Source organism: Melospiza georgiana, chromosome 4, assembly GCF_028018845.1.
Source record: "Melospiza georgiana isolate bMelGeo1 chromosome 4, bMelGeo1.pri, whole genome shotgun sequence".
NCBI classification, from domain to species: Eukaryota; Metazoa; Chordata; class Aves; order Passeriformes; family Passerellidae; genus Melospiza; species Melospiza georgiana.
This window is the reverse complement of record NC_080433.1, coordinates 11345169-11357593: the sequence shown is the minus strand read 5'-3', so window position 1 is coordinate 11357593 and position 12425 is coordinate 11345169. Positions and strand designations below refer to the sequence as shown.

The following is a 12425-nucleotide window of genomic DNA, read 5'->3' as shown; positions in this document are numbered from 1 at the left end:
ACATGGAAACATCTTAGTTCACTGAACAATCCCCCTGTCATTTCAAGAAACAGCAACTTCTATTTCTGCAGAGCTCTGAAGATCAGCTCTGCTGCTCAATGCAAATCTGACTCTCTGGAGGTGAAATGCATCTTTCATTTTTAACCTTAGTGAATACTTGGCAGTGAGTGCTGGTGAGGTAGATCCTCAAGGCCTGATGTAAATTGGCATTCCTCTATCTGTTTTATTAGGAGAGCCTTTTGCAAGCATCTTGGCCAAATGTGGTTGAGCCTGTTGTGTGGCTGTGCTGTGTCCCAGAGCATTGCCCTCACAATGTCACAGAGGTGATGTAAGGACAGGCATTAGGCAATATTGCTGCTGCTGCAGCACACAGTGGCAATGCTGTTGCTTAAATCTGGCTGAAAGGAGAACCAGTACAACTTGCTGGTTCAACGTCTCATGGAATTGCCCAATGTATGGAACTGACTGGGCTGTTTGTGCTGACTGCCTGTTTGAAATGTGTGGGTTAGCAGGCAGGGGGTGTGCCTGTGTGTAACTGTTGTTTATAAGCACCTGCTCTGCTTACTTGCATTTTTCTGCATTAGCTACAGCTTCAGATTGCTTCAGTGGATTTACTGTGGTCTAACCCCAGTGGGCAACCAGGACCCACAGAGCTGCTTGCTCACTGCCCCAGTGGGGTGGGAGAGAGAATCATAAAAGAGAGAACCTGTGGGTTCACATAAAGACAGTTCAATAACTAAAGCAAAAGTTGTGAATGCAAGCAAAGCAAACCAAGGAATTCCTTCACCACTTCCCATGGGCAGGCAGGTGTTCAGCCATCCCATCAGGAAAGCCAGGCTCCATCAATGTCATGTTTACCCCAGCCAAAACCAGCACAGTACTGTACTGAAATTCTCTCTTATAGGCTGCTTTTTGAATGAAGATGTCCATTAGCTTTATTTCAAACTGTATTTGTTGTTGTTTCTGTGGTGTTCAGCCATCCCATCAGGAAAGCCAGGCTCCATCACATGTAATGGTTACTTAGGAAGAATATTAGCTCTCCCCCAGCCAAAACCAGCACAGTGCTGTACTGAAATTGTCCCTTATAGGTTGCTTTCTGAATTAAGATCTCCATTAGCTTCATTTCAAACTGTAGTTGTTGTTGCTTACTCTTTTCTTTCTTACATCAGTTTTGCCAAATGGCAGTGTGATTATGTCTTCATGTTTCTTGCCTAAAAATAGAATTGTGAATTGGCTGCTTGAAATATGACAAAAACAGTTAAGATTTCAGTTCTGTGGCTTCCTGAATATTTGTTCCTGCTCTTAAAATCTACTTGCTCAACTCCTTCACTGAGCTTCCTGTGTAATGTTGCTAAACCTCCTCTTAATTCTCCTGTGGCTCTTGTGTTTACCAAGTAAACAGCTGTGGCCATTTTAGCTGTTGCATCTCAGATGGAGGTTGTGACCCTGCAGTGAAGGCAGCAGGAAGGTGGGGATGCCATCTGCTCTGCTGTCACATTGTCACCTTACCGTCCTGGGTGATTAAAGCACTGTGCCATGCTGAACTCGGACAACTCGAGGGATCATTCAGTTCTGCAGAGTCTGTTACCTGCTCATTAGCAGCTCTCTCCTCTGAGGATTGCCAGGCAGCTGAGGGGATAGAATATTACAAACTGCTGCAGCAAAATTAACCAGAGCCCATTTGTCAGAGCTGAGAATTATCTTGCAGTGATCATATGTAAATGAAATGAGTTCCTGTAAGGACAGAATACATTATTTATTGGCTTTTTGGAGGTGACATCTTATTACAAAACTGCCCATATCAATTCCCTATCTTATATTTTTAATTTTCCCTCCTACATTATGACAAATTTCAGCATCTTTTATTGGGCAGTAAAATTCCAATTTAATTATGCATACTGGCAAGTTAAAACTTGTTAGATGGGTTGTCTTAATGTTGTGTGTTAGTCACATCAGAGCACTTAGGTGCTACAGTAATGACACCAGGTGATTAGTGCAAAAAGAATAGATTGTCATTCAGAGGGATTCTGAAGCTTCAGCTGTGGCTTCACTGTGATAGTACATTCTGATGCTTTCTGTCACTCAGACTGCAGAGTTCTCTGGAGATTGTGCCTCCCAAGGCTGCCACTGTCAAACAAGTCTCTCTGAACTGGCTGCTGAAGTGGCACCACACAGGGTGTACAAAACAAACGGGTAACCAAAAATACTCTGGATGAGGGCTCAGATTAACAGTTGTCATCAATTTTCTGTAAATTTGATCAAATCTTTAGCATTTTGAGTTAAATTTACCCTGAATACTTTTTGCAGTGTTGTAAGTGTAGAAGACAGTTGCTTTCCTGAGTAGGAACCATGGGTTATTGTTTTCTCAGAGATTTACCTGGTTTTGATTGCTCTGATGGAATGAACAGTGTTTAAATTTGTCTGCTCTAATTCCTTGCACAAGTAAAGATACAAACCCATTCCTTGCAGTGATTGTGACCGTGTTAATTTAAGCAAGGGAAGCATAATCACACTGTGTACTACTGCCCTCCTTGCAGTTTGTCTAAAATTAGTTGCTGCTTGAGCTCTGCTTGAGCTCTGCTTGATTGCTATTACTAATACTTAATGTCCTAGTTTGGTGAAACCTAGTCTGGATGATTGAGCTTGGGTATGAGCTTCATACCTGCAAAAATACAGTAATTATAGAGTACCTGTGACAAGTGGTGCATTTCTAAATAATATTAACAGCCTGCTGCTTGCAATTTTGTAGAAATAATTCATAAAAGTTGGCTGTGGTTTTGTAGATTTACTGCTTTTTGAAGCTCTCTTTCTGTCACCTTTCAAAGTTGTGTTTAACTTGTGTTAAACACAAGGATATGAAACTGTTAGTGGTCTCAGGATGAGGATTCATTACCCAGCAGTGTAGAAATGTGTTTAATTGATCCTGTGGGATTTTGGGCACATATAAAAGCAGTTGTCATAGCTGTTTGTAGCTTGTAAGCAAGCTCTTCTTCCAGCCAACTTCTGCATTCCTCTTTCTAACTTCAGTTGAGTTACACAAACGGTTTTGTTCTTTCAGAGCCAAGACATAATCAGCCAAACTGAACCAAGAGGAAAGAGAATATTTGAGAAGGCCTCCAGCATCTCATGAACGAACCAACGGAACTCGATAATGCCGGTTGTGCAGAGCCAGGTCTGCGGCTCAGAAAAGGACACATGTCTGACCCTGCAACCACACAGGCAGCCTTTGAGGAGGACAGCTCTCAAGAGAACCTTCTTCTAGTGGAGACACCACTGTCTTCTGACCAGGAAAATGTAAGTCATATGATTCATTACCTGCTAGGTTTTCTAGGAAAAATGAGTTTTGACCTAAGCGCTTCAGTGTTGTAATCTAACTTTTGGAAATGTGGACCATGAGCCTCAACCTTTTATTGCCTGCTAAATAACTGTAATAATACCAGGAAGATTCCAGAAGTATTCAGTTGAATAAATGTATGGGAACTTGGGTGACAAGACCAACTAGTAATAACTAGTTTAACCAACTTTTATGTTTTTATTTTGTCCTCAAAGAAATGGGACTTGTACTGGTTTGTGTTCTGCTGAGATGCTGTTCATACAAAAAGATTTTTGTTCTGTAATTTTCAATTAATTGTAAGTGAAAGGAGAACTGTTGGCTCTGGCTGCATGTAATCAGAACCTTGGCTAATTGGTATCTTTTTGATGATTAGGACAGAAAAATCTGTTTGCAAGCATTCTTGCTGTAATTAGACTGAACAGTGCATGATATCTTATCTCAGACAGTAGCCAGTAACAGACTCACAAGGAAGAGCAAAAGGATGGGGAAGCCCCTTGTGTTACCTCCTAGGACACTCTCCCAGTCTTCAGCAGTTGTTGGCTCACAGATTTTCTGAGCCAGTGGCAATGTCTGCAAGTTTTAGGTGCATGAACCTCTATAAATTTTAGCAGCCACAACATGCAGAAGGGCATCCACAGCTTTATTAGGTGTTCTACAAAGACACAGTCCAAGCACTGGAGAAAAGTACCTTCTGGTTAGAGATTTCCAGAACTGTAATTAATGCTTCTCCCAGGATATATTCAGATGGATATCAGCATAGTTAAGTGGAAGAGGCATTCATCTTAGGCTCACTATCCAATTTATCATGGATTAATGAGTTTACTGTATCAGCTCAGTCACAGCAAGTGTGTGGTTTTAGCCAGCAGCAAAAACATGCTGCTTACTGTGTGTTGGGCTGGGGCTGTAATTGCATTTGCCACAAGCTCTGGGTGTTTGCAGGGCCCAGTGTCATGGATCAGCTGACATGAGAACTGCTATTTGCCTTCTCAGCTTGATGAGTTGGAGCCCTTACAGAATTTAGTGCCAAGCATTCTTGTAATGAGAAGTCAGGGTTGGTATTCATGTCTAGAGAGCCAAGCCAGTGCACTCACAGTTGTACTGCAATAACTTCTCCAGAACATTCTCAGTATTCTGATAAGGTAAACTCCCAGAGTCTTTTTCCATTTTGTGGAAGGTTGTGAAGCATGGGTTTAAGGTGCAAAGTCTTGGACAAAACTGGTTAGAAAAAGAAAGGTTGAGTTGTGGTAGCAGATATTTTGAATTTACATGTTTATCTCTTGGTGTGTTTGGGATCATCTGCTTTGAAGACTATTTTCATTCTTGTCTCTGACTTTCCTGGTTGAATAATCAGAGTTACCAGTGGATGGAATGCCCAAGGTAAAAGTCCATAATTGATAATGTGCTTTAGTTCTTTCTGTACATTGCTTAGCTAAACAGAAATTATCTGGCTGAATCAGTGTTTAATTCTAACATTTTGGCAATGAAACAGTTGAAATACTTTCATTCTCTCTTTCAGGCATTCGTAGCACATGTTGTCTTTTTGATTTTTTTGCTTTCATCCCTACAACAAATGTTTGTGTTTTTTTTCATTTTGGCTCACTACAAATGTTTGGCTTTCTCATGTTTGATTTCTCTTTCCTGGTCTCCTGAAGTGCTGTCACTGAAATTTGTTTTTGCCATTTGGGTCTTGCTGTTACATCTTAATCTGCATCACTTTCTCTGCCATATATGGCCTTGTGCTTTTTAAAATTTTTTTTCATCCTTTTATGCTGGTCCTCAGTGATTTCTTGGGTTTGTTAGTATGATGCCTTTAAATTGTTTTTGTCTTAAAAGGCTAAATAATTGATGCTTCTAATGGATCATCCCAAAACACTTTGCTGTCAAAAGTGCCAATATTGGCTTGCCAAATGGCCTTTATTATGTGATATTCTGCAGTGTTCCAGATAATCTGGAAAAAACATTATGCTATACATCTTCCTCTGCCTTGTGTAAGCCTCAGCACAGCTGTTGCTCAAATGTCAGCTTGGATTCCCTCTTTGCTCTGCTGTGCATTCTGGCTCTGTGCATCTGTCTCGGCAGAGCAACGTGTATTTGTTCATTAGCCTGACTTCTCGTTCAAAAGCCGCATTTTCCTCTGGTCTGGAAGAGATTCATGTTCAGATAACAGTAATATAAGGATTTTGTTCTTGACCAGGTGGCAATCAAGCTAAACACAGCCTTATAAAGGTCTCAGGTAGTGCCCACTCTGAATCAGCCACGATGGAGCTGAGGGCAGCAATTCCTGTTGGATGAGGGAAGGCAGTGAGGGCTGTTGTCATTTAATATTCCTCTAAATGCTTCTACTGAGGAAAAGCTTTTATCATAGTAAATATGTGTTCTGAAATGTACTGGGCTTAGGACTTGATGTATTAGTGTAAAAAGATGTGTATTTTTATCCTGTGATAATATGACATTGTTTATTTTCCCAGTGCCTCCTATTACTGTGCTTATATCATTGCAGCTCTCATATAAAATCTTCTCCAAACTCTCCTATACAAGATTCCTTTCCCTACTTGTATATCCACTTCCTGCTCCACTTGTAGAAGTAGCTCTTAAGAGGTAGTAGTTGATGAATTTTTGATGAATTATTTTAATAGTCTTTTGTAAGGAGGAAGGCATGGAAGCATGTCATTATGTTGTTCAGAATTAATTTCAATCTTCCTCACAGCTTGCATTGTATACTATGTACTTATAATTTGATGGACCAAAATATTGGTCCTCATAATAAAGCTTTTTTTTTTTTTTTTTTGCTAAGAAAATGAAGGTGATATTAAGAAATAACATTTACTCCTAAAAGGTTTCTTTTCTGAGGCTGTTGACCCTGGCACCTACCTGGGAGGTTGCATAGCTGTGAACTAGAAATATAAGATCCTACTTTCTGTAAATTGTGGCATTCAGTAGATACATGTAGCAAAGAATTGCTAGCCAAAAGCATAGACCATGCTTATTCTAAATAACAATAACACAGCTGCACCCTTCTGCCTGTGCTGTTAATCTGCCAATTTTATAACAGTTCCTATGAGAAGATACAAATCATATAACATCAATATCCTTTTTATACCTGAACCTCTCAGTCTCTATTTTGTTCCATAACTCTCTGTTCTCTCCTGGAGTGCAGATATGTCCATAGCTTATCCCCTCTTCCCAGTACCAATTTCAAGGACTAGATACACATCTTGCTGTCTTTAAATGTGAAATTAGTGTGGTGGCAGGTGAGTGGTGAGCCTTCTGTGACTTGGACCAACAGTAACCCTTTATCTGCATGATATGCACTTGATGATGAGAAAAGCATCAAGCAAAAGCTGCATAATTCTTCTCATTCCTTCAGCAGTTTAAACTTATTTTCCTTTATCTGGTTTACAGTACATGCTGATAAAGCATTTTTCATCAGGTGTTTCCCTCCTGTAGCATCCTGGATTGCCTTGTCTTTGGGACAGCATCCTTTCTCCAGTCCCAGAGTTTCTGTGTCTTAACTGCCTTTGTAATTCCAGCAGTGATAGTTCCTAAAGAAATCCCTCCTGCTGTGACTTTGTTAAGCTGACACAATCAAACGCATGTGACTTCTTACCATGTGCTGAATGTGCTCTTTGTGCAGCCCTGGAACCCTGTGCTTGACTCTTTCCCTTTGTACTTTAACCTGCCAGTGACAGGAGGTAAACAACAGAACCATTTTCTTTGCCTTTGTTCCAATCATGGGTTTTGCCCGTGCCTGGATGATGATTCCTTTCATCTTCCCTGAAGTTGAGCTGTTGTGCTCTTGTCCTGTGAGGCAGCAAAATGTGCCCATAAGGTGGAGAGCTGTTGCTTTGAAGTGTTTGATAACTTACAGTAAGGTTCTGGGGGCAGCTTTGTATAGCCCTCAAGTTGTCTGAATGGGCAGAAAGAATTTGGGTAAATACTCCTCTGGATTGCTTTTCAGGGAGTGTGGGCTCTGAAGGGAGAACTTGGTTGACCTCTTACAAATTTCATGATATTTCCATGTACTTACAGGAATCTTTCTAGAGCATAAATACCAAAGTGACTTGAAGGAGGAAGGCAGAAGGATGTAACAGAATTTCAGGTACAAAAGAGAATTTTAGAGTAATTTAGGGTGAGCAAATGACTCAAGGCTTTTAACTTGAATCATAAAACTTAAAGCATATTCTGTTACAGAAGTGTTTACATATTATCTACAAGAGCAGACTACAGACAGACTTTTGGTTTTGCAGAAGGATGGATGTGAATAAATGGAATTGTTTACTTGACTCCTGGTGCATGCCAGCTGAGTGAAAAAGACAGGTGAAGTCTTGAAGGTCAAAGAGAGACATTTGAGTCTTAAGAGTAGTTTTTCTGGGGGGAAATATTTGTAAATTCTGATTGGGTGAAATTTCATCCTTTGCAAATCTACTTGCAAGTTTCAACCAATTTAGCTTTCTTTTCAGTCTGGCATTTTTCTATTGGTTCTTTGGGGTTATGATTGAAATCTTGGCTTTTGCTTCTGCATTTGCCTTCTTCCTCCATTGCATTGCAGGTTTTGTGTGAATGGAAGAGGCCTGGTAAATCAAGTTTTGACTTCCTACCAAAGCACATTTCCTTTTCTTTTAAAGCTGATTGTGTTCAAATGTTGTTGTTCTGTGGATTTCTTTATCACCTCTTCCATTCCTTCATTTTTGCAACTCTTGGGAAGAAATGTTAATTCTTTGAAAGCATGTGAGTTGACATTTTGCTTCAGATCAAAAGATCTTACCATCTGCATTTCTCCTTCACTTGCTGTTCTAAGAACTGGAAGTAATATGAATTTTACTCATACTGCTAGTCACTGAAGTAAGTGCTTGAATATAGTAATTTTTTTTTCTACAGAAAAGCATTTTTGAATAGAGAGGGCAGAATATCTCCAAGTATTCCCACTTAGACAGTATGAAGGCAATGGGCCACGTTTATGGAGATTGTTTCCAGGCCCCACTGGTGCCTCCCTCACTCATTGATGTGCCTGGGTTATGAACAGACTGTCAGAGCTTGAAATTCTGCAGAAAAGGCAAACTGGTGATCAGTCAGCCATGCATGGGCAGTGCCCAGGAGGCTGGGAACATGCAGGAAATGGCCACTCTCCATGCCTGCTCTGTCTCCCAGAAAACTCTCTCTGAGCACCAGGGAATCTGTCCTGGGTGATGGTTGTGGAGTTGCAGCTGGATTCAGTGTGTCCTGTTCCTGTTTCTGTTCCTGGGGAGGGCAGGTGGTGCTGCTCAGGGTTTGCTGCCTGTCAGCAGGTTCTGTAACCATTGCTTGCTGTGCTGGGTGTTGAAACTAGGAGAGGGAGGGAGTAGTTCTGTTTATAATTCACTGGCACAACAGTTTCCCTGCACAGGGGTTAGGTTCCATGGGTTTTGCCTTTGTTCTCCTGCAGATCCTATCTGCCTGATTTGGGCAGCAGTGGGGGGGTGTGTCAACCTTTTACAGTGATATAAGAGAAAAAAATAGTGTTGTACTGCTGGGTTAACTTGCATCTTCCTCCAACTGTTTCAGATTGATAGACTCTGCTGTTATGTTAAGTTCAGCAGTGCACTTTCAATCTCTCTTTGTTTATTTTTGTAACACAGCATTTCTTTTTCCATAAGCCCAGCATGCTTGTTTTCTTTTTCTCTTATCAGGATTAACAATGGCAGAGGAGCAGAAAATGGCACATGAGACTCCTCTGCAGTAGAAACAATTTCTACAGGCCCTGCCCCAAACTACTGCTGAGCACATGTTGGCATTGAGACCCTGGCCCTTGTCAGATACTGGGCTTTGACAGAAAATCAGTATAAAATCAGAAAATGAGCTCAAAGATTCAACAGACCCTTTTCATCTGAAGATATTTAAGAAGGGAGCTAGTTTAATCAGAGTGTTCTAGCAATGCTACAAAAAGTGACTTTGTCCTAGGACTATTTGCTAAATGAGTTTTGAATGTTAGTGCTTGTTTTTAATGAGTGCCAGGCAGCAGTCACCCATGACCAGTTGTGTAAAGCTGTTTTCAAGTGCTGTATTAAATGGACTGTATCTTTTATAAGAAGGTGACCTACAAAAGAAAAACACTGAACTCCAGGAACCTCCAAGTGCTTGACATTTTGACCAATGGGCCTAAAGGGGTTTTGGCACTGTGCTAATGAAAGACTTTTTTTTGGTCCAGTGACAGTAAAGGCAGCTTTGCACACCCTGCTCAGGGGTTTCCTTTTGGAAACTGGTGTGGCTGTGTTTACAAGCTTGTCTGGGAGAATGTGAATTCTAAAGGGCAGAGCTGTTGTTTTAAAATAACTTGGGATGTGCAGAAGCTAGGGAAAGTCAGGGAAAGTTTTATGATGCTGTTTGCTTCCAGTTTATTTCTCCAATTCAAAGAATAGAAGTTGATGAAATTCTGAAAAATGTGCAACAGGCTTTTAGGAGAAATGGCATGGCAGCCTGCACTTATTGCTGCTTCCCCCTTACAAAAGGCTGGTTGATAAAAGGTCAGTTGATAGAATGGGCACAGAGGAGTTGCTGCTGAAAAAAAGCAATCTGGCCAGCTGAAAGGGATGTTACAGAACTGCCATTAGAAAAATAACATTTTTATATTATAGCCTTGAACGTGTTTTGGCCATTATGCTGAAAGCTCTCAAGTTACTGAATCTGGCACGCTGCCCCAAGGAACATAAAATGATTTGAATGTCATGTTAAGCACTATTAATAATTCATCTGATGAGATCAAGATAAACAAGAGCAAAAACTCAGAGTCATGTCTAGACTTTGTGACTTCAGTTTAATGTGGGGGATAACAGTGGTATTGTAAATGCAGCAACATATGTTTTGTAACTTGAGTTTTAAGAAGAAAATAATGTATAAGTACTGTGTCACATAACATGCCATGACTCAGTGTTAATCAAGACATTTGGTTTTTCTGAGCTGTCTTGCCTGTGTCCCTACCAAGGCACAGAGTTTTGCCAGGGCACTGATCAAGAAGGCAGTGGGGGAGTGTCTGTCAACAGCTGAAGGAAGCAAGAATATTAGAACAAATTCAGACTGCATCATGCTTTGAAAATCCCTGTGGTGATAGGTTTAGGGCACTGGTGACATCTTGCTGGTGAGTTGGCATCACAGACAGCTGAACTTTGAGCCATGGGAGTTCATTAACTGCAGAGCTTAATACTACATAGGTGTGTGCATGGTCAGTTGGGCTCCTGGGTAACTGAGTAATGACTCTGTCTGGAAAGAAACTCTAATGCACAAAACCTGTGCCCTTTGTGGGGCCTAGGAGAGTTTTATTGCATTGCTGGTTGTCCTGGTTTCGACTGGGATAGCTCATTTTCTGCCTTCTAGCTGGTACAATTCTGTAGTTTGGATTTAGGGTGAGGGTAACATTGATAAGACCCTGATGTTTTGGTTGCTGCTCAGCAGTGCTAGCCCTAAATCAAGGACTTTGCAGTGTCTCATGCTGTGCCAGTGAGGGGAGGCACAGGAGGCTGGGAGGGACTGGCCAAAGGGACATTCCAGACCATGGAACACAGAGCCCAGTACAGGAACTGGGGGAGCTGCTGGGAGACAGGATGGGTGTTGGCCACATGGGGCTGAGGGACACGGTCACCACTTTTTAGGGTAAAAGGTGGCCTCATTCATATTTCAGTTGTCTTTTAGTTTGCACACTCAAATGACAACATTGACAGCACTTTCTGAAGTGATGAACCAGAACTTGTCACCTGTGCAAGGAGCAGTCAAGTGCAAACTCTGAAGCTTTCTAGAAATCTTTAAACTGACATCAAGAAACTAAAAACCTTAAGAAAATACACTTTGCTTGAAGTCCATTGAACATAGCTTAGTCCAAAGTGGGAAAAATGTTTCTGGAATATTTTTCTGCAATTATGACTTGACTTCTGACAGGCTTTTCCCTAGTAAGGACTTTATTAGCCAGCATGTCTGTTAGCAAATTTGAGAGTGATAGTATAGAAACTGTCAGTCTGTGTGAGGAGGAGAAGCTGTTGTAGGAGACAAGAGAAGTATGTTGCATTTACTAGAGCAGGTTTTACTGCACTTTTCTCTGTAACAGGATCTTTGGCTATGTGATCTGACATTTTTGGACTGCATTCAGAAGAGAAATGCTTGTACTAAATGTAAACTTTTTTTACCTTTTCTGCTATTGCTATAAAAGTGAGATTTTACTGTTAAACTGACTTAATGATCAGCACTGTGCAATTGAGCTCTTGGGTTTCTTGCTCTTTGTTTGCTCTGGTTCTCTAAGCCTTGGGTTTGCTATTAAACCTTTTTGATCCCTACCAAAATATGCTCTGGAATTCTTGTTTAGGTGATGATCTGTCCCTGGAAGTGCATTGCCTGGTTCTCCATACAAAGTGATATAATTTAGTCTGATTTCTACCTTTTCATTTACATTCTTGTCTGTCACTGTTATCACAAAAGAAGCTGTAACACTTAACAAAATTAACTGAATATTGATAAACCAGTAAAGCTGATTCCTCTGGATATTTTCACTTGTCCTTCAGATGGATTTTATTCTCTGGTACTGTTACTAAACTCAGATTGTGTTTATACATCTGTTGGATAATTTCCCTCTCATATGTACCTGTACTGGTTTTTAGTAGCTTTAGCACTTTGTGAATTTGCAAAAGGAGTAGAATTAAAATTGGAACAATTGCTTGGCATTTCCATAGAGTTAAATGTCCAGACCTTTTAGAGTGTATATATCCAGAAGCCATGATTTTTGATTTTTGTGAAAGTCTGATTGTAAACATTGCTGCATGTGTTCAGCAGAAGAGTGACAGCTGCTGATTGTAACAAGTTTGCTTGTTACAAACCAGAGGGTTTATTTAAAGATACTCTAAAATGCTCTGAAGACTTCACAGAATTGTTTAGACAAATCTGAGATGCTTTAAAAGAGGTTGAGTAAATTAGATGATGTAAAAGAACATCTGAAACATCAACTGAGTGAAAATCCCTTTGGCCTATGGCCTAGAAACTACAAAGGCAAAAGTTATTCTTGAAGCACTTAATTCAGGATATACCATAGCTCATTGAAAATGGGATTATCAGACTTTTCTTCTGGGCTCTCATT

The 12425-nt window shown here is 40.6% G+C and overlaps 1 protein-coding gene across 3 annotated transcripts in view; it reads left to right on the top strand.

The window, feature by feature from the left end:
* The window catches only part of ADIPOR2 (adiponectin receptor 2), a 44389-nt gene that overhangs the window by 18628 nt on the left and 13336 nt on the right, over positions 1-12425 (top strand). For all 3 annotated transcript variants that reach the window (XM_058023092.1, XM_058023094.1, XM_058023095.1), the window contains one exon: positions 3059-3294. In XM_058023092.1, coding sequence (XP_057879075.1) covers positions 3127-3294 — 168 coding nt within the window. In that variant the 5' untranslated portion in view covers positions 3059-3126. The remainder of the gene's footprint in view (positions 1-3058; positions 3295-12425) is intronic.